The sequence below is a fragment of the Camelus dromedarius genome, chromosome 10 (assembly GCF_036321535.1).
Source record: "Camelus dromedarius isolate mCamDro1 chromosome 10, mCamDro1.pat, whole genome shotgun sequence".
In the NCBI taxonomy this organism is placed as follows: domain Eukaryota; kingdom Metazoa; phylum Chordata; class Mammalia; order Artiodactyla; family Camelidae; genus Camelus; species Camelus dromedarius.
In genome coordinates this window covers 62,661,475-62,682,175 of record NC_087445.1, presented here as the reverse complement: position 1 = coordinate 62,682,175, position 20,701 = coordinate 62,661,475, and the positions used below count along the sequence as shown (strand labels likewise).

At 53.7% G+C, this 20,701-nt stretch overlaps 1 protein-coding gene across 1 annotated transcript in view; it reads right to left on the bottom strand.

Moving 5' to 3' along the window:
• PAPPA (pappalysin 1) overlaps window positions 1-20,701 on the bottom strand; it is a 225,619-nt gene that overhangs the window by 22,323 nt on the left and 182,595 nt on the right. Inside the window, exons 16-19 of the mRNA XM_031450304.2 lie at window positions 17,291-17,501; window positions 16,484-16,655; window positions 8,136-8,283; window positions 3,107-3,216 (exon numbers count right to left, since the gene is read on the bottom strand). Of these exons, the coding sequence (XP_031306164.2) occupies window positions 3,107-3,216; window positions 8,136-8,283; window positions 16,484-16,655; window positions 17,291-17,501 (641 nt within the window). The remainder of the gene's footprint in view (window positions 1-3,106; window positions 3,217-8,135; window positions 8,284-16,483; window positions 16,656-17,290; window positions 17,502-20,701) is intronic.

The following is a 20,701-nucleotide window of genomic DNA, read 5'->3' as shown; positions in this document are numbered from 1 at the left end:
GCCCACCTGCTTCCCCTGGCGTCTGAGTTTGGGACCCTCCATCTCAGTCTCTAACTGCACAGATGGGGAAACTCTGGCACAAACAGCATGCAGGTGCCTGGGCTTGGACTCGAACCTCGGTCCCCTGACTCAGCAACCATTAACATTTCGGGAGCAGCCACTCTGGGCCTGAGAGGCGGGCGTGCTACGGTAAATGACAGGAGGACGGGCCTGTCCTCACAAAGGCCACTGGTCACGCACGTGACGTCGGTGTGGGTCTTCTGCTCCTGAGTAATCACCACTCCCGTCTACGCGCCAGTCAATACAGGTCAAGAGCTTAACGCTGAGCCCGGCACACGGTAAGTGCCAGCGGTGGCCAGCGGTGGCCGCAGCCAGTTTGCGAGGGCTCCTGAGAGCCAGCCGAGCCCATCTCCTCGGACTTGTGTCTGGGGACAGCCACCTGGAAAACCTGAAATCTGCCACGGTGAGAGTATTTCCACCACGGGGATTGGCAAGGGCTACAAACCAGAGAGGGTACCTTTTGGTGGAGGGCCAGGTGCTAACTATCTACCAGCTGGTAAGCAATTATAAACATTCTGCCTTTATGAATTATTATCATACATCCAACAGAAGCTGCAGGGGTGGCTGGAGTAAATGGCAGCACCAGACTGGCCTGGGTCCATCTTTCACTCCTCTTAGGCAAGTGGCTTCCATCTCTGAGATTCTGTTTCCTCCACAGGAAAAACAGAGACAGATCCCCACCTCATAGGCGTGTGTGTGTGTGCACGCACGTGCGCACGTGGGCACACGGTGGGGGCGGGGGTGCAAATAAAGGCTGGAAAGTGCCTGATCCCACGCTCGATTCACAGCAGGCATCTATTATGCGTAAGTTCTCACCTCTCTCTCTCTCTTCCTCTGGGGACAAATGCGACAGTTTGGGGCAGAGCCTTGCCCCTGACCATCTACCTTGCACGGGCGCTCAGAGGCCACCCCTCAGACAGCGGAGGAGCCACCCCGGGCCCGCCCCGGCCTGGCCGTGGCCACACCAGCAGCTCTGTCTCTGTAGCTCTCACCACACGAAGGGCAAGGGTGCAGCAGAGGCCAGCTTTTCTGCCTGATTCCTGGAAATCATCAATCTCTGCCCTTCGCCCTCCTCCCTTTTTCTACCACATTTTTTCCTCCTGGATAATGAGGCCTCCGGAGACCAGTGGAGGTCTGAACCTCGTTATGGCCCTCTCGGTAGGCCGGCATCAATAAAGGCCGGCAGACCAGGGAACTGGGTGGGGGCTGGGGCGGGCAAGCAGCGGGTGGGCGACTGAAGAGGGGGGACTCTGCAGGCTTTCAAATCCCTGGATTTATTTCACAGTGAATTATAACTGAACTCTTTAGTGCCCGGGGCTCACGGAGGGAAGGGTGGGAATTCACCTGGGGATCGGAGGAGAGACCTGAGTGGGAGATGGGTGAGGGAGCCTGGTCTGGGCCCCAGGCAAAGAAGACCGCCAGTACTGGGGTGAGTCTGCCCTGGGTGGGAGCACGGGTCTCCTGTGTGGTGTGGGAGTCAGGGCAGGGTGCAGGGAGGGCGATACGGCATGGAAAGAGTGGCCATTCATGATCCTGGCTCTGCGGCCTGTGTGACCCTGGCCTAGCCCCTCCCTCTCTGATACGCAGTTTCCCCATCTGTACAGTGACGGGCACGTATCTGATGGTCTCCAACTGTCTTGAGACTCTGATTACAGGCTCTGTACGTGTGCCTGGGTGTGTGCAGCACGTCCGTGCACACGGGCGTTCAGTGAGAGTCTGCATGGGGGCTCTGGGTGAGGAGTGGGCAAAGGCATGCTGAGTGTGGAAAACAGGATGGAGCCTGAGGTTAGGGAGACAGAGATGGAGAGAAAGAGTGTGGGTGGGAGGGGGTCAGGGCAAGGTGACAGAGGTATTGAGAGAAGGAAGAGAGTCATGGAGTGAAAACAGAGGCAGGAAAAGGGAAATACAGCTGGAGACGGGCAGAGAGCAACAGCAGCAGTGGAGGCGGGAGAGCCCTGGGGTGCACAGGGGAGCCGAGCGGGCCGGCCGGTCCAGCGCCAGGTGGCTGGGCCCGGGGCGCTGAGTCAGCCCTCACAGCCGTGCCCTCAGCTCGTGGGGGAAACAGTACACCCGGTGTCGGGTTCTGCCCGATTATCCAGGGCAGGATCTGCAGCAGGCGGGCAGACGGCACTGAGGCTGGTGAAGAGACACAGCTGAACCCACCCCGTACCCCTGCCTCCCTCTCTCCTTCCCTCACTTCCTCCAGTGTGAGCGGCCCGTGCCCGGATCCAGCACACAAGGCCTGGGATGGTGCTGCCCTGGAGGACGAGAGTGGGTCCCGCACCAGCTCTGGGAGCCCCAGTGAATTGGGGGCCACAAAGGAACATGGGAGGGACCAACCCCAATGTGAAGCGGGCGATGACACCGGCACCGTGGGAAGAGCACAGCCCGTGGCCTCAGGCTTGGGTTCGAGCCCTCACTCTGGGCCATCGCTCACACCTGCGATCTCAGCGTCCAGAAGCAGAGAATGCAGACAATGCCCCTGCCCCACGTAACGTCCTGAGCTTTAAATGTGTGCTGAGTGCTCGGCGCACGCACGGAGGATGTCCTTCATACACAATTGTTAACTAGTTCCCCAAGTCACATACTAATCGCCTTTTACCAAACAAGTGAAGCATGGAGGAGACCCCAGAAACCTAAGCTACTGAATGTGGAAGGCACCTGCCTCCCAGAGCTTACACCAGAGAAGCCAGGAGCCTCGTCCAGTCAGACACAGGTTTGCATCCCAACCCTGCTCTTTCTGTTCTTGGAACCTCAGTTTCCTCATCTGTAAACTGGGTGCACTAGTGTTCTTACTCCTAGGCTGTCATGAGGATTCAGTGGGACAGTACACAAAAGGTCCTCAACACACGGCCTGCCAGAGGGAAAGTATCAAATACTTAAAGGCTGGAGAAGCCACTGTGAACAAGCCCCCAGCCCACAGAGCAGGTGGGGACCACCAGCCGCTTTCACGTTTACAGAGGGACTCACGCGGGACCAGGGCGCATAAGTGGTCAACAAGGTCATTTCCCTCCCTCAGTCCCGGGTGGGGGCCCTGGTCACTCACCTCCACTCGTGTGGGGTTCAGCCAGTGGGGGATGTCACGTACGGTCATGTTCACTGGCAGGATGATAGACTCGCTGTTGTGGTCCAGGCACGAGGTGGCACATTCCGACCCTGAGGGGAAGCAGACGTGAGGCGGCGGCTCAGCCCCCAGTCTCCTGATGCAGGGCTGCTCCCCCGTCCCCACTGGCCTGGGCCGTCCCACTCTCGAGGGCCGTGGGAAGGAATGGACCCCCCGGCAGGGCCACCTCTGGTCCCCCTGACTGTTCCTGCCGCCGCACTTATCCACCCTGAGCCCAGTTTCATCATGCTCCTCCTCTGCTGGAGCACCTTTCCAAGGTTCCCCACCTCCAGGACAAAGTCCATCCCCTCTGCCCAGCTTTCACGGCCTCCCATGGCCTGGTCTGTCTCAGCTCCCACTACACACCTTCACACACTCCCACCACCCGGGCTGCGCCTGGTTTGCCGTCTGAGTCCACACCTCCTCCCCTCCGTACTTCTGCCCCTGTTCATCCCCTTCCTGAATCAGCCCCCGATGTGCCTTCTCAGGGTCACATCCTCCCAGTTCTTCAAAGCCCAGTTCAAACCCTCCAGGAAGCCTGCCCTGATTCCTACAGCTGAGTGAGAGCAGCACCGACACGGGTGAGCCTCACTCCAGTGTCGGTCTTACCCCTCCGTCCCTCCTTCCATGGTGCTGCCCTGGGAGGTGCCTGACACACAGGGATTGCTCAGCAAGCAAGCATCAGCCAAGCAACTGGCGAGCACATGAACGCAATGTCAGCCTCTCAGCCCCACACTGTCTCCTCGCACGGGGCCTGCGTTCATGCCCTGCCCTGTGCCTTCAAGACCCTTCCCATTCCTCCTCAACTAGCACGTGACTAAGGCTCCCTCAGACCTTAATTCAGGTGCCCCTTGCTCAGAGCAGACCTCCATCCCTGGCAGGCCAAGCCCTCTCACAGTCACCCGTCACAGCAGTGGCCACATCACCACTTCCCACCGGCCTGCCGACTGTCGTATCAATAGCTCTCTTCCCTGCTCGCCTGTAACTCCGTGAGGCCAGCACTGTCTGCGTTCCCCCTTCTAGGCCCAGAGCCTGGCACTGTGCTTGGAGGATGGGAGGCACCCAGTAAGTGTTTGTGAAATGACTGTGAGGAACAGTAAGTGAATGAGTGCACGGATGGCTGAGGAAATGAATGCACGAATGAGTGAATGAATGAATGGTACAACACATGAGTGAGGAGTAGGCATTTAGGTAGCTCATGAAGGGGGAAGCGGGTACATAAATGGATGAGTGAACGGATAAAGGCATGAAAACATAAATCAGGCAGTGAGTCAATGAGAGCATGTTGACCAGCACGGCACGGTCAGCACACAGAAGCCCTCAGTCCAGGGACTTCTTGAAGACGGTTGACTTCTGCACTGTGGGCTGGATGGCACATTAACTGTAATTTGACTCATCCATTCTCTGTCCTGACCTCAAGGATTCTGAAATCTCCTAAAAAGCAAGCTTATCCCATGAGATGTCCCAAGGACTCCAAAAAGGTGCTAATTCATATAAGCAAAAAATTGATGTGTCAGAATCTGACCAGGCCACCAAGGAGGTCACTCCCCTGCCTTCGTGCCAGGACCACTCTTGAACACTAAATGGTTCACAAGCGTCAACCCTCTTAAAAAGTACCCTACGCTGTTCGCCATTCTAAAGGCTCCCTTCCAGACGAGTGTGTGTGCATACACAAGGTAGGTTTATATGCATGTGCATATGTGCGCATGTATATACATAGATCCTTATAGATGTATATAGAGTTTATCCACCCAGGGCCCTTCTTGTTGCCATCTTGTCATCCTCTTCAATCTAAGAGACTCACAAAGTCTGAAGAGGAGGCAAGCGTAGGGTGGCAGGTCCAGGAAATCTTTAGAATCTCTTTACTTTAAACGTGGGGACACTGAACCCAGAACAGGGGGGTATGGTGGAGGGGTCCTGGTCTTGTCAGGTTTTCATCTGTCACTCACCGCCAGCCCAGGGTGAGACCAGTGTCACCACACCCATCTCAGAGGTGAGAGACTACGGTGTGCAGAGCTGGGCTCACAGAGCTGCAAGCAAGGGCCATGGAGGAGAGCCCACGCCTCTGACTGCCCAGCCCCAGGGTGGGTACTGGGACACACAGAGGAGGGAGGAATGGAGAGGGGTGAAGGGTCAGAAGAGAGAACATAAATGGGGGACAGGCAAAAAGCCAAAAAAATGTGTGATGAGAATGAAGGGGAGTCACTAAGCTGTCAGGGACTCAGTGGTGCGTGTCTGTCACAAGCTCAGCTCTGAAGCGTTTAGGGACCAAGGATACAGCAAGTCCGCAGTGATAAAATTCTCTTGAATAAAGAAGATCTGAGAAATGGCAAAAGCCATCTTATCCCAAAGGGGGAAAAAAAGAAAAAAGCCTGGTCAGCACAGGAGGCCCGCGCTGCCCAGGGATGCAGACACGCAGCCCTGGGCTCCTCCGCTGTGCGCCCCTCCCCCAGGCTGCAGCTCTCTGGGCTCCGGAGGCTCGGCGGGCTGCTGTGTTGTGATATATGAGCCCTAATTGGCATCATTACAGAGTGGTGATCTCACCAGGCCCCCGCCTCTCCTTCCCGGGAGGAGCAGGGAAGGTGGCAGCAGCCTTGGTGGCAGCAGCAACTTTCTGAGGGCTCCTCACTGCCACCGCCGCTGGGGCGCTTGGGGAGGGGCTGGAGGGAGCTTCTGGGGCGACTCTAGAATGTGGTCGCCAGCCCCCAAGCCAGACACACACCTCACCCCTGCTTATGAAGCCTTTGGCTGAGTCTCTCTCTGATGAGGTGGGCTCTCCCTAGGGAGGGTCCCAGCCCGGGAGTGGACAGATGGGGAGGGGCGTCTGGACGTGAGGAGGGGGGCAGAGCTGGGGAGTCAGGGAGGGAAGCCTCTCCCCCACCACCTCCTGCCTTCTCCCCCAGTGCCCCAGGCTGCTTCTGCTCTCCCAGCTCTCCCCGTGTGCCCCCACCAGCCCACCGCCCACCCAGACCACCTCATTCATAAAACCGGCGTCTGCCTGGCAGTGGGAACTCGGGGTACAGAGGACAGAAGCACTCAGGTCCCAGTGTCGGATGGATTGCTTTCCCTCTCTGCTTTGACCATGACAAAGCTCAGCTGGAAAGGAATGCTACTGTTACCCCTCCCGCTGCCTCTTGACCATTCTGTGGGCCAGCAGAGAGCCAGGCATTCTAGCTCACTTGCGTGCGCCTGCGACATGCACATACAACATGTGTCCATAGTGGCCACACGATGTATTTGTGTACGTGTGTGCGAGCCATGTGTAGGTATACGCGTGTGTGCTTGTGCGGGTGATGTATTTGCGCCGGTCTGGCTGATACGTACGTGCTGCGCACGTGCTCACGGCAGGGTGTGTGTGTCTGCATCTGGTTATTAAGCTTTCGTGCTTGTGTTCATTTACGCACACGTGAATACACGCACTTGAACGTGCCAGTGGATGCAGACAGACAGGAGATCTGTTTTTAATTAGAATTCCCCCCCAGTGTTGCTCAATGCCAGTCACGAGCATGACTGAGATTCACGTGCATGTTCTGGTTGAGCTGGGGGCAGGGACCCCATCACAGAAGCGTCCAGAGCCACGCACACTCATCAGGAATGATGGAGAGGAGACGGCCTTGGCCTTAGGATGGAACAGCCGATGTGACTCACCATCTTTACTCCTGTTGTCCCAACTTCCTAGGATGCCTACCTTGGCAGGCCCCACAAGATCCCACCTCTACAACCCTCCTGGTCAGGGCCCTTTGGACTGGTGGCTCTGTAAGCCCCCGAAGTGCCTTCCTAACCACCAGGGAGAGCAACCTAGGAGGTTCCCTAACCCCACCCTGGACTAACGCAGGCTGCTGATCCCTACTTGGAGTTCAGGCGAAGAACCTCCGTGCTCTGACGCTACGTGTTTCTGTCTTAAACAGGAAGCGGTCAGGCCCCTCCCCACTTTGCTCTCCAGTCACTGGCCTCCCTTCTGGACATGAAATGATAACGCCTTTTACTGGGTGAGGAACACACTGCTCTGTGTGACTGGGAGTGAGTGTATGCACAGATAACCTTCTGCTCCAGACATCCCTGGTGACTGTCCCATAAATCACACTGGCCATGAGAAAGGACACCCAATTCCCTGGGCTTTTCATCATGGTCAATTAGGGAATCAGCCCAAGAGGTCGGTGTCCCGGCCCTCCACTGAGGTCAGCCTCCGTCACGCCCAGATACCCAGGAAGCAGGGAGCCTATGATTAATCATCTGCCCAGACGCCTGGTGTCAACCAGGCAAACCCCTGGCATCAAACGCCAGGTTGCCTCCCTTCATTGCATGAGCCGGCCTCTGGCCCCGCAAATAATATTTTGAAAACGCTGCATATCCTTCTTTTGGAGGCAACTAAAATGCCACAGAAAGAGCGCGGGCTTTGGAGAAGGAGCGGTCTCGGGGTTCGGGCGTGTTCTGCTTTCCCTTTGCGCCTCACTGTCCCCCTCTGGGAGAAGGCGCTGAGAGGGTAAGCGCCAAGCAGCCCTGACCCGTAGTCGGTATGACAAGCGATCAGCATTCTGCACATTTTAAGGTTAATAACAAAGGCAGCTGCCATGGACCACTATCGCTTCCCTAAATAGGATGTGTGTTTTCGTATCTCCCTCCCTTTCCGCAGGATCCCTTCCGTCTGGAATGCCACCTCTTGCCCAGCGAGCTCCAGCAGATCCCTGTGCAAGCACCCCTTGCTCTGGGAGCCATCCACGTGCCCTGAGGCACCGGTCAGCCTGCCCGTAGTCCAGTGTAACTGCACGCTCGCCCATCACTGCCTCGCCAACATCCGTGCCCTCCAAGCTCGCTCTGGGAGGACAGGGCCTGGTCTCCTTCATCTTCACATCCCCAGTGCCTCTCGCAGGGCCTCACACGGGAGGGGAGCCCAGTTCCCCAGCGAGGCGTGAGCCCCCACACCCCTGGAAGGACGTGCCCTCCCGCGGCTCGTGCCCAGCGCCCGGCGTACCTATGGCGTAGCCTTCGGGGCACTGCAGCTTGAGGTTGCTGTTGAGCTGGCCCGGGGCCGAGCACTGGCCTTGCATCTCCTGGCAGATGTGGAAGGACCCGTTCCAGGTGCCGTCCTTCCGGCAGTGGATGACATTGCTCCCGGGACCCTGAACAGCAGACACACAGTGAGGACCAGGAGAGACTCCCGCCCTCCACAGGACAAGCCCCTCAACATGCCCCCACCCTCGAGCTCTGAAAGTGTTCCAGAACAAGCCCTGAACCTAGGTGCACACCCAGCCACCGCACACAGGCACTGCAGGAGGAAACAAGGCTCGGGGTGGGGAGAAACTTGCTCAAAGCTTCCCAGAGAGTTTAACTCCCAGGCTTCCTAAATCCTCGCAGTGTTCTTTCAGGGATTTTGGTCAGAGGAATCTGTTTTGTCTGTCGGCGTTTTCACTGAGAAGGTGGGGGCCGCATGCACCACGTGGACGTGCACAGGGAGTGAGGGTGGGTCCTGGAGCTGTCCGTGAGGAGGTGGGCACGCACCAAAGCTCGTTTCCTCTCAGCCCATGAGACCGTGTCCCAGGCCCTGGGCTCTGGCTGGCTGGACGAGGCCACCTTGGCCCCGCTGAGAAGCTTTCTCTTCTGGGCTTTCCCTTCCTTCCTTCTGTTCCATTTCATTCCATTCCTTTCCATTCCAGCAGTCACGGCACTGAGGAGGTGGTGTGGGATACGTCTATCTGTGCCTTTCCCCGGCTCCTGATTCTCTAAAATAAGCAATACCCCAGTTCTCAATCTTCTGCAAAGTCTTAGGCAAGTGGAACTTGCATCATGGTCATTTCTCCAAGCCGCTTTCCATATCTGAGATTCTAATGGGAGGGCCAGCTCTGTCGAAATTTCAGAACCAAGGATCACTTCTTAGTCTCTACTCTGGGCTCCACTCTGTGGGGTCCAGAAGTGAAGCGAGCTGGCCTCTGCCCCAGGGAGTCCGGAGGAGAGACAGTCACGTCAGTGTGACTGGGCTTTGTGCACAGAGAGGAGTGGATGTGAGGGGCAAGCAGGGAAGGCCTCTCAGAGGAGGTGATACTTGGAAAAGTTTTCAGGGATGTGTAGAATCAGGCAGAACAGGGAGGGCAGGACATTGCTGGAAGGTCAAGGGTATACACAAGTTTGAGAAGGAGAGGTCAGGCAGGATGAGCCGGTTAGGCAGGTAAAGTGTGGGGCCTTAAATATCCGCTTACGGCGTTTGGAATTCTACCCCTTGGAAATGGAGAACCATGGGTATTTTCTGCACAGGGAGCTCAATGTACCTGAGAATAAGCTATCTATTGTTTCCCTCTTTCAAGGTTACAATAGGAGGCAAACTCCACATGAGAGCAGAGGAGCTGACCGAGCTCCACTGATGAAAGCATCTGTGGAATGGCTCCCGTGCCTTCAGCTTCCATTCACACTCCTGTGTCTGGCCTCCAGAGCCCACGCAGCCTTAACTCCGCCTAATTCTCCAGCTCCTTGCTCCCCCAGCACCACTGCCAACCTTGAACTTCGTCAACTGCCTGCAATCTCGAAGGCACTGTATGAGGTTTCACATGGCCCTGCTTCTGCACATGCTGCCCCGTCTGTCCACTCCATCTCCTCCCTCTGCCTCCTTGCCCAAACACTGGCACAAGCCATCCTGTCCTAACGCCACCCCAGTGCTGCAGAGTGTACGCCCTAAGGTCTCTGACACCTATCTCCCCTGTGTTTATCCTCCGCTCCCTCCTAGGTGATGAGCTCCTTAAGGCCCAGGAGGGCACCCTGGCCATCCCTGCAGCCCCAGGGCCTTCCATAGCACCTAGCAGGTCCTGGCCACTCGGTCCACTCAGTCATCACTCAATAGCTGTTTCTGTTCATTCAAGACCTGTTTAGCAGAAAATGAGGTGAATGGGTGGGGAGGTATAGGATGAATTTGTTTAAAACACAAGAAGAGAAATGAGTGCATGGACGAGGAAATAAATTAGCCAATGAAGAAATGAATGAATAAGAGAATAAATGAATGAGTGTGCACGTATGAGATGATAAACTCTTGGAAAGGGCTGGTGCCGGCTGAGTGCCCCTGTCTGAGAACACAGCTGCAAGGAGACAGGAATTAGAAGAGAAAGGGGGCCCCTCTCAGGGCCTCACGTGGGCCAGCATGAGGACGGTCCGAAACGGTGGAAACGTCTGTGGCCACAGAGAAGGGTGGCCCGTCCCGAGCACGCAGCTGTGAGACGGCTTGCTGAGTCCACCCACAGCGGTTCTGCGTGAACTCGGCTTTGCATGGCTTCAGAGAACCCCGACTCTCCCTCCCAGAGCCCCAGGCCCCATGATTCCGTCGGGCCCTCAGGGGAGTAGGACATTGACCCCAATTTCCTGCAGCCTTGGCCTGGGCCTATGATGCGTCTGGCCTCCAGCCCCTCAAGGGCTGCAGACCTCAGCACCGCGTGGGCCAGAGCTGGCTGGGGAGCTCGGTTTGCAAGAGAGACTATTAGAACTGGCTGGAATCTGCTCAGGGAATCCAAACTGGGGAGGCTCCACAACAGAAGGTGGGAACATAAAGACAGGGGTCTCACTGCCTTTAGTCTCTCTGCCTCCTACCCAGTTCATCCGGCACTTTCTGCTGCAACTAAATCAGTATTTCAAAAGTCTGCCAAACCAGGCGGACTCAGGGGCTGGGAGTCCAGGGCTTCAACAGCGGAACCCCGGCGACGGGTCCAGCCCCACCTCTTGCTACACTCACATCCTCCCTTCTAGTCTGTGGTCACCTGTCTCTCCTGCACACTTCTCCTGTTCCCCTTCCCCACGCCTTTGCCCCTGCTGGGTCCCCTGCACAGCAGACTTTCTGGGGCCTCTCTGGATTCTGAATCCTCCTTCGGGAACAGATCTTGGTGCACTCAGGGCTGCCTGCCACGTGGTACCAATCCTCAGGGTAGATCCATGAAGTTGGGTCTAGAAGACCTGACACTGAGGTCTTCCCAACCTGGGAAGACCAGAGACCACAGGCAGGGGACCCACTGCGGGCACTGGGCTCTGAATGCATAATTCTGCACACTAGGGTGAAACTGAACATCCCTCAGCATCTTGTGTCTCCCTGCCTGTGCACCCGTCTGTAAAAAAGCATACTGTGCCCTCGCCAACTCTCTTTAGCTATGCAGGTCCCCAAAGAGCCAAAGGCATGCAATAATCACATTATCAAATACCTATTATGTGCCAAGTGTTTTAGACACATTTAAAAATGCTTTTAACAATGTAGCTTCTGTAGAAATTATATTCCTTTTACAGATTTGGAAACTGAGGCTTAGCTAGGAAGGAAAAAGTGAATTTTTAAATGATGTTGGTGTGATGGTTAAGAGTATGGACTCAAGCCAAAGTGTCCAGGTTCGAATCCCATCTCTGCCACCTTCCAGCTGTGTGGACTTGGGGACGTACCTTAACCTCTCTGTGCCTCAATTTCCCCAGTTGTTAAATGAGCCCTGAGTCCACTGTCTGGGCAAAAGTCATCATGAGGATCAAGTGAGTTGGGTTATATGAAGTGTTTAGAGCTTAACACACACATGGAGCTCTCCAAGTGTTAGCTAAGCCCTTAACTGCTCTGTCGTACTGTCTCCAAGGGAACTCCAGAATTAGCCCAACCATTGCCCACATTTTAGAAATGGCAGCAGCCAGAATAGGGAGTCAGCGGGCCCAAGTCATGGAGGTCGCCAGTGCTGGCCTCCTACCGTGAGCCTCTGTGGAGGGGAGGAGGGGTAGGGAGGAGGGGCTGGGGAGGAGCGGGAGGGAGACCTAGACATCCTCTACTTAGCAGAAATGAAAGTAAACACGTTGGCAGAGAGAAATGTGGCAGCATCAGAGCAAGGCAGAGCCAGGAAGTGCAGTGCAGGGTATAAATAGGCAGCTGACCTAATAACAGGACTCTCAGTTCTACCTGGACTTCCTAGTTGTACAAGGTGGGGCGAGCCACTCTGCCTCACTGAACCACGCCTTCCTCATCTGCAGAATGGGACAGTAATGCCAGATGCTGTGTAAAGTAGTCTGCGTAAAGCACTTGGCCCAGAGGCTGGTGTGTAGTAAATGCTCAATAAATCGTAGCTGCTGTTCATTATTTGCCTTGGTGTCCAGTCAATGGCCTCGCATGCATTTTGCTTCCTCCCAGTAAGATACAGGGGTGACATGTGGCTCCAGGAGTAAAGATGGGCAGAAAACGTGGTTTGTGTAATGACTTGGTTAGGAGAGCTGAGACTGTCTAAGATCTGACTCTGCTGGTAACTTGCTGTGTGACTTGGGGTAGGTCCCTCTCCCTCTCTGGGCTCCAGTGGTCACATCTGTAAAATAAGTGGGTTGCAGAGGGAGATCTCTGAGGTTGTGCCTACCTCTAACATCACACAGACCTGGGATGGTTCTGGCTTCCTCTAGGAAGCCCTGCGTTCATGGGCAAGCACATGACAACCCTGAAACTAGAAGCTGCCACTGCCTGGGGAGGCACTGTACCTGTGAGGGCTGTGCTATGTCCAGATTAGAAGCCAGAAAGGCGGGGGCAGCAGCACACCCCCAGTGGCAGAAAGGCTTTTACAGCCACCCTCTGTGACCCGTGCAAAGAACTGGGTGCATCTCTCGCTCCACTCCTACTCTTTCCCTCCACCTCCTGCTGAGTTGCTGAAACCCTCCACGGAGTGCATGAGTTGGTGCACAAAGCATATTTAGCTTCCTCCTCTCCTGCTGCAGCCCTTAAGCATGCATCGCCCACAGATTCTGTCTCCATCCCAAGACAGCTTGCTCCCCTAATCACCTACAAAGCCTTCACAGTGCTTTTCACACAGAACGAGGCCTGAGTTAACACCTCCAACAGTTCAGGAGCATCTGAGCTGGATTAAATGCTGAGACAATGAGCACTACTCCCCAGTTGCCTGGAGATGGAATTCCTGCCTTTGCCATTCACCTGCCATGGAAATGTTAGGAGGCAGTGGGATAAACAGGACTGGAAAGCCAGTTAGCACTACCTACTAACTCATAACCATGGGCAAGAGCTTGACCTCCCAAACCTTCTTTCCTCATCTGTAAAATGGGCATATTGTTTCTTTTTCAGAGATGTATTGTGAGTTGTCAAAAATGAGAGAAAATTTGCAGATCCAGTTTGGCATTCAGGAAACACTTAAAAATAAAAAAGCTCCTATTATGAAGATTCTCTGTCTTATGAAGATTCTCTGTCTAGCACTATAAATTCTTGAGCTGAGCTGTCCAATATGGTAGCCACTGTACAAGTGCAGTGGTTTACATTTAAATTTGAAGTATTTAAAATGAAATAAACCAGAATACTCAGTCACTCAGCCATGTTTCCAGTGCTAGACAGCCACACGTGGCTAGTGGTCACCAGATTGCACAGCACAGATACAGAACATTTTCATCGTAACAGAAAGTTCTACTGGGCAGTGCTAGTCTAGAAAATCTATATATCCTACAGGCTTATTTGAGCAAGAGATCAGGTCTCCCTGTGGTTCCTATTGGTCAACCTATTCCCTGGCCTCATGCATGATGGATGACTTTCTGGAGCTAGTTGCCAAAAGAGGGCTAACTTTCAAGCCATTGTGTTTGTTTCCAGGTTCTGAAGGAGTCCACACAGAGCATCATGGATTCTCTCCACTAGAAGTGACATTAAAGGCAGACTAGTTCATTTGTGTGTTTCCCAGGGCTGCCAAGTATGGTGGCACAGGTTGTGCACTGCACAATTCCAGGGGTAACGCATAGACATGCCCTACTTTAATCCTCACAAACCATGAGGTGGGTAGTATTCTCCCCCGCTCCCCCATTTTATGCATGGGGAAACTGAAGCTGAAAGAGTTAAATCACTTTCCCAAGTCCTACAGCTAGTAAGTGGTAGAGCCAGGATTCAAACTCGGAGTCCAGATCCAGCATCATACTGGCTCCCAGGGAATGAATGAAGTCGAGGTTTGATTGGTTAAGCCGCTTTTAGTGGCAGCGGGAAGGAGTATGCAAACCTCCCCCACAACAGCCCCCGTCCTCTCCTGCCAGGATCTGGGACTTGTTTGGAAAGCAAAGACTTCCTGCTCCATACAAGCTGTTCAATTCAAGATCCTCTGAGCCGTAAGTTTCGGCTGTGTTTACAGGCAGCAAGAGGGGATCTGAGGTGAATACTAGATTTGGCTCTCAGGCCCCTGGTCTGAGGGTAGAGGAAATTCATTTGCAGTACAAACTAGAAACGCCAGTTGTGTGAGGAGCCCATTTGGCACGCGTTCCCTCATTCTTTCGGCCGGCAAGCAATACCCTGCTCCTTTGCGTCTGGCCACTCCGCCCGTTGCCAAACAGAACTGCTTGAGTCGTCTGATAAATTTACATTTTCCTCCCCTTTAAATACAAACTGGCCATGAAAGGTACTTGGCAGGCCCCAGGCAGACTGGGTTTCGGTTTGATAATACAACTACGGCCAGGATATTATTTGGCTCAGCAGTTTGGGTAACTGTTAGCAACAGTTTTCTGCAAAGGAGTGAGAGGGAAGTTGATGGGCTGCGTGAGGCCGTGGCAATCTCTGGCCTGAGCATGTCCCGCCCTGGCTTCTGCTTTCCTGCAGCTGAGGACGGGAGGAGACAGGTACACAGACATCCCTGGGTGCGCACTTCTGAGGATTTTCAGGTAGTGCCTATTGGATTCAGTCTGTCCACAGTTGGGGGAACCTGGGTTCTGATTCTGACGCAGCTGACACCAGCTGTGTCACTGTGGGTGGTTGAGTTACTTTCTCATCTGGACAATAAGGAGACTGGCCTGCATGTTCCCTGCAGCTCTTTCTCATGCCCTGCCACTTCCTGAGCACCTACTAGGTGCTTGGCACTGTCCCAAGTTCTGAAAATGCAGAGACAATTAATGTTGTGGTTAGGCATTTCACAACCTAGTAGGGGAATGTGAAATGAATGACATTGCAGTGTGGTCGATGCTGTGAAGGGGGTACCCCCAGGAGGGGCACAGAGCCCACAGCGGAAGGGTCAGGAAAAGGTTCCTGGAGGAAGAGGTGCCTGGGCTGAACTGTGAAGGATGGTTAGGAGTGAGGTGGCTGGAAAAGGTGAGAGGAGCTCTTTAACAGAGAATGCCAAGGTGAAGGGAGATCAGTCTTACTGGTGACGGGGGGAGAGGCTCTGAATGTGAAGTTGGGACTTTACCCTAAGGCAGATGGGGGTCACTGGTTCACAAAGGGCTTTGAGCAGGGAAGCTCTCATGATCACATCTGTGCTCTAAACAAACCACTCTGGCCGAAATGTGGACAACATGCTGGAGACAATCAAGAGTGTGAAAGCAGGGGGCTGGTCAGGAAGCTGCATGGTGGCCCAGGAGAACGATGTTGGAAGCCTGAGTTATGGTGGTGGCACTGGGGTGCACGGGAACAGCATCAGATATCTTAGAGGGAGAATGGGTGGGACTTGGTCACTTTTTGGACGTGGGAGCAGGAGGAGAAGAGTTGAGGATGGTGCTTTGGCAGCATCTGGTATTTGGCAGATGCCGATAACAACTAAGGACTGACTGGGGGGGAAATGTGCACTAGGGCCCAGTTGGCTGAACTCTGGCCTCACCTGAGTGAAGATCCTTGCACACCTGTGAGTCATGGGGCTTGAGACGTCAACACTACATGGTTGGCTCTGTCAAGGCTGAGGCTCCCTGTGGACTTCAGTCTTCTTTGGAGCCAGCTGGCCTCTCATTTCTCTTTCCTACTCTTGGTTCCCTCCCATGTTAGTGGGTGGGGGTGGAGGAGCAGGTGGAAGGATTACGGAAAATACATTCACAGAACGTCTTCAGCAGGGCCGGCAGGAGTGCTGGACTTGAGTTGAGATAAGATTCAAATGTCTGCCATCTCCTTCTCTTCTTCCTTCTTCCATAGTATTCTCATACCTGTGCATCTAGTCTAAAGATGGTTCCCTTCCTCCTTATGCTTGAGGAACCAACGGATGTCTCAAGATATTGGAAGTCTTGATTTTAAACATTTCAGTGATGGTGATGGTGGTAGAAATCTGGCAAAACAGTTCTGGCTACTCCCTAACTTTGATCAAATTCATACACTGGGGTTCCATATATGATTTCTTTCATAAGGGTTCCAATGCTAAAATTTGTTCAAAGGTAAGGATCTCTGAACCAATAAAATACAGTGTCACGGGTAGGAAAACGAGGCTCAGAGAGATTACAAAGGGAGGTCCTGAGAACCCAGTTTCTTGACTTCCGCATTCTTCTATTGCCACTATGCAATTCTGACGCCTGTAGCTTCCTGGAGGAGGAGGTTCTTAAAATACAGGCTGGTCTTTGGTCAGCAGAGAGGAGAGGGGCCTAAGTATTGTCCTCAGGACCGAGGAGTCTTACCTGGGCGGCATCGCTGTCTTCACACTTGATCCGACACTCGCTGTTGAACTGGAAGCCGTCGGTGCACTGGTAGAGCCCGTGGAATTTGGCGGGGGGAGGGTCACATGTCACGGGAACGCAAGCTCCCTCCTGCCAGCTGCCATCTTGGGTACACTGGGTCTTGAAGGCTCGTCTTCAAGGAAGAGATGAAAGAAGAGATACCTCAAGGACCAGGTGGCTGGAGCCATGCTCAACCCAAACCCCCACGTTTCTCTGGAGCCAGCTGGCTTCTGGTTTCCCTTGCCCATTCCTGATTCCCTGCCTGGGGTGGTGGGGGGGATGTGCAGGGGTTCACAGGACTCCTTCCTCAGGGCCAAGCAGGAGTTTCACACCCTCTCACAGTTACACGTGGACTGACGTAAAATCCAAGCCCTGCTAGCCCGTCTCCTCTCCCTTCCTTCCGGAGTGTGCTGATGGGTTGGCATGACGATACCAATGCCCACCACCTACGACGTGCCAGGCACTCTGCGAGCACTTTGCATACACATCCTATTCTATCCTCAGCACTTTCTCCTGTGGTAACCGTTATCATCATCCCCGTCTTATTGCTGAAAAATAGAGGCCCAGAGAAGTGAAGTCACTTGCCTGAGGTCACACAGCCAGTAAGCAGTTAGTAATAATGTCCTTCTAGAGTCTCAGTGAAGAGAATGGGATGAGTGGAGGGTACTGCCACCAGTAAAGAAAGGAGCGCTTCCTTCTAACCAGACAGCCAGACCTGGCTCTCCTCCTCCCCGGAACCTGGGGGTCGGCCTTTGCAGCCACACTTACTTCTTTGACTTCCGGGAGGAGCCGGGCACGTGGTATCCAGGTTTGCACTTGTACTTGCAGAAAGAGCCCACCTTGTGCTTGTTCTCTCGGCACCGGGCCGTCTGGAGGTCCGCGTTGGGCACCGGGGGTGGAGCCAGGCACATGAGCTCGCACAGGGCCTCCGGGAAGGACCACAGCCCGTCCTCCATACAGGTCAGGAGGCTGCTGCTGCCTGGAGGACACAAGCAGGCGGGGTCAGCGGAGGGAGGGCAGACAACCTGAAGAACCAGAGGGCCTCCCAAATGTAGTTCCACTTACAACTGAGGAACCTAGGGAGAGGGGGAGCTGCCACAAAGCAGAGGAGATGCAACTTCGGGGTTGACTGACCCCACGTCTATAGCGAATTACAACTCAAGGCTCCTGACTCCTCATTCTGAACCTCTTACACTCCGTAGAAAGGAGAACTTCATAATCCTTCCATCCATCCTCCTGGCTTTGCCAGGTGAGCACTGGAGCCCAGAGATGAAGGCGCTTGCCTTCTAACAATTGGCAGAGTAGGCTCCGATGGGAACACACTCGGGGCTCTGAGATCCGTGTGCTGTGTGACCTCCAGCTGCTGCTCCTTCTCTGGGCCCTGCTCCCTTGTACTTGTCCTCGCCCCCCTCATGCCTGGAAGTGACAGTGTCGTGGTATCTGGAGGTTTGATTTTCTTCTCGGGCCCCTATATTCAGTGAAGTTTTGCCAAAGCAGCTGAGAGATGAGCACGTCCCCTGTAGCCCGCGCCAGCTCTGACAGACGTGCTGATGGCCATCGGGAAGCTGGCCTGATGGGGAACGTTACAAGTAAAAGTAAAAGACGGGGAGTCGGCTTTCCCCTGCCAGGTCGTATATTATCCATGCACAGCCTGCCCAAAACCTCCCCAAGACAATTAGAGATGGACTTGAAACTTGGGTCTCTCAACCAAACTCTCCTCTTCCCAGTTATTCTTGAAAGGTGCTGACAACCAGGGCTGGAAACACATGGGAGGCTCCAGGATTTGGAAGCTGGAGGGGTGATAGGGACGACACTGACACTTACTGATCATTTACAACGCACTGAGTACTTCTGATACGTGATTGCATTTACTCTCACACCAGTGCTCTTGGGGTGACAACTCCCACTTGCAAACAGAGACTTAGCAAGGCAAGTGACTTGACCAAGTTCTCATGGTTAGCAAAAGACAAAAGTGAAGTTCAAGGCCAATTCTGTGTAACTACAAAGACAGCTGTGGTTTTTAGTAGGGAGTTGACTACGCGTGCTCAGCAGAGCCCTCGATGCGTGTGTATTCTGAGAGACCCAAGCCCCAAGCCTCCTATTTAGGGAAAGAAAGCGAGTGCCCCCGCCTTTCGTGGTGATGAGAAGATAAAATGAAACATTTATGAACACTGTCCAGAAAAGAGCTGCCAAATTCCTGATTTGCTTCTCCCTCCATCAGGTCCCTTCTCTTCTTCCTCCCCTCCTCCCTCCTCCTAATCTTTGCCTCCGTCAGCAGATCCGACAGGACAGACACCTTCATTCATCCAACAAGCATCGATTTAGTGCTTCCTAGGTGCCGGCTCCTCTTGTCTATGTTGGGACAAAGCAGTGAACAAAACAAAACGCAAGCCCTGCCCCCTTGGAGCTTATGTTCTAGGGACTAGGGAGAGACGAAATACATTATCCTAAGAAAGCAAACCATTTAGTGTGCTAGAAGGCGGGAAGTACCACGGAAAGAAATAAAGCAGGAAAAAGAAGAAAGGTGAGAGGCCACGTAGGCTTCTCGCAGCTTCCCTCCCTGTTCACTTTCCTCCTTTCCCTCCGGTCAGTGGGAGCCGTCTGATGAGCAAAAGACAACTTAGGGTCCGTAAGCCCCACAGAGGATTCCACACTGATAAACGGTGACACTGCAAACTACAGCTATTTCTACATCAAGTAAAAAGAATACAGGGTGTGAGAGGATGATTTATCTGGAAGAAGCTCTCAAACACCAGCAACTGCAAACTGCTTTTCTTTTGCACAGCCCTCGTGACTGGGGCGGTGTTTCAGAGTGCCCAGACACAGCGAGAGCTTAGGGAGCAGGGAAGTCACAAAAGACAAGGGGAGAACACCCTCTCTATACTTCCCAAGAAGGATAGAGGATCTCTGGGAAGAGTGCTGAGATTCTTTAAAAATAAGTGCGCCCTAGCAGCTATGCGAATCGTAAATTGTGAAATGGAAGTCATGCTTCTTTGGGGGCAGGCTAAAGCAAAAATTGCAAAATGTTAGTCAAGAGAGAAAATGCAAACCAGAAATGTAAATTCTAGGAGAGGGTAAATAGGAGTTAACCTTGCACCACAGTCCAAAGGAGAACGACGCTAAAAGCAGGAACTGGCGGTTCAGGACCATGGACATGCCCCCGCCCCGCAACAAAGGAAATCCAGGAGACCAGACCCTGCATTGTGCAGAATCAGCATTTCCATGCTCCCAGCGGCTCTCATGGAGCCGCCACCCTGCATCCACCGCGTGGCTTTGAAGAAAGCAGGGTAGGACACATGCTGTCCCTGCTCTGCCCTCATCCCCTTGGCACTGACCTCTATACTCTGAAGGATGCCTCCTGCACCTGCAGCTACCTGCTGCTAGAGGTCTTCTGTTCCGATCACGGAGGCCGGCTCTGCCTGCACACCAGGCAAGCTCACAGTGCTGAGGTGTCATTGCTCCCGGAAGGAGCACTCAACCAGAGATGGAGCTGCTGGATTAGCATGGCAGTTTCCAGAGTTGCAGTAACTCTGAGGAATGTTCTACCCTGTCTCCCATCCCTCCCTGGAGGGACTGAGCTCCTGGTGCCCACAGAGGTACTGACTTTAGAAGAAGACCCTTGATGCTCCAGTCCCTTCCATGCCTCCCTTTCTCAATCCCCTCCCTGTCTTTCCTGGGGAAGCATGACTCAGGACGCAAGGTGAAAGTATTTCTGAGTCTGGGGTTTCTGGCTGAGGATAAAGAGCACTGAAGTCAGAGATTGGGTTTCAAAAAGTTATCTGACCCTGTACTTTTGGTTGTTCATTGGTTCAAGTCAGGAAAATAAATCTTGCTCACCCAGCCTATAAAATGTGGCTAAGGAAATTTCAATCTCTAGTGAGTATTAAAATAATTATAAATGTACTGTCAAAAGAGATAGATCTATTTTTATTATTTTATTTAAAAGAGTACCCAGAAGACCACATTTTTTGGGGAGCGCCTTTAAGATTGAAGTTAACCTAGAGAAGAATACAAAGAGGGACAGGCCAGGAGACCGAGGTCTGGTTTGCTTAGTATCTCGCATATGGTGCTGACAACGCACATAGCCTAAGGTCAGGAACTGCATCGTGTTCATTCTTCTATTCCGGAAACTACCCTAGTGCCAAGCACATAGTAGGCCCACGTCCATTTGTTAAATGC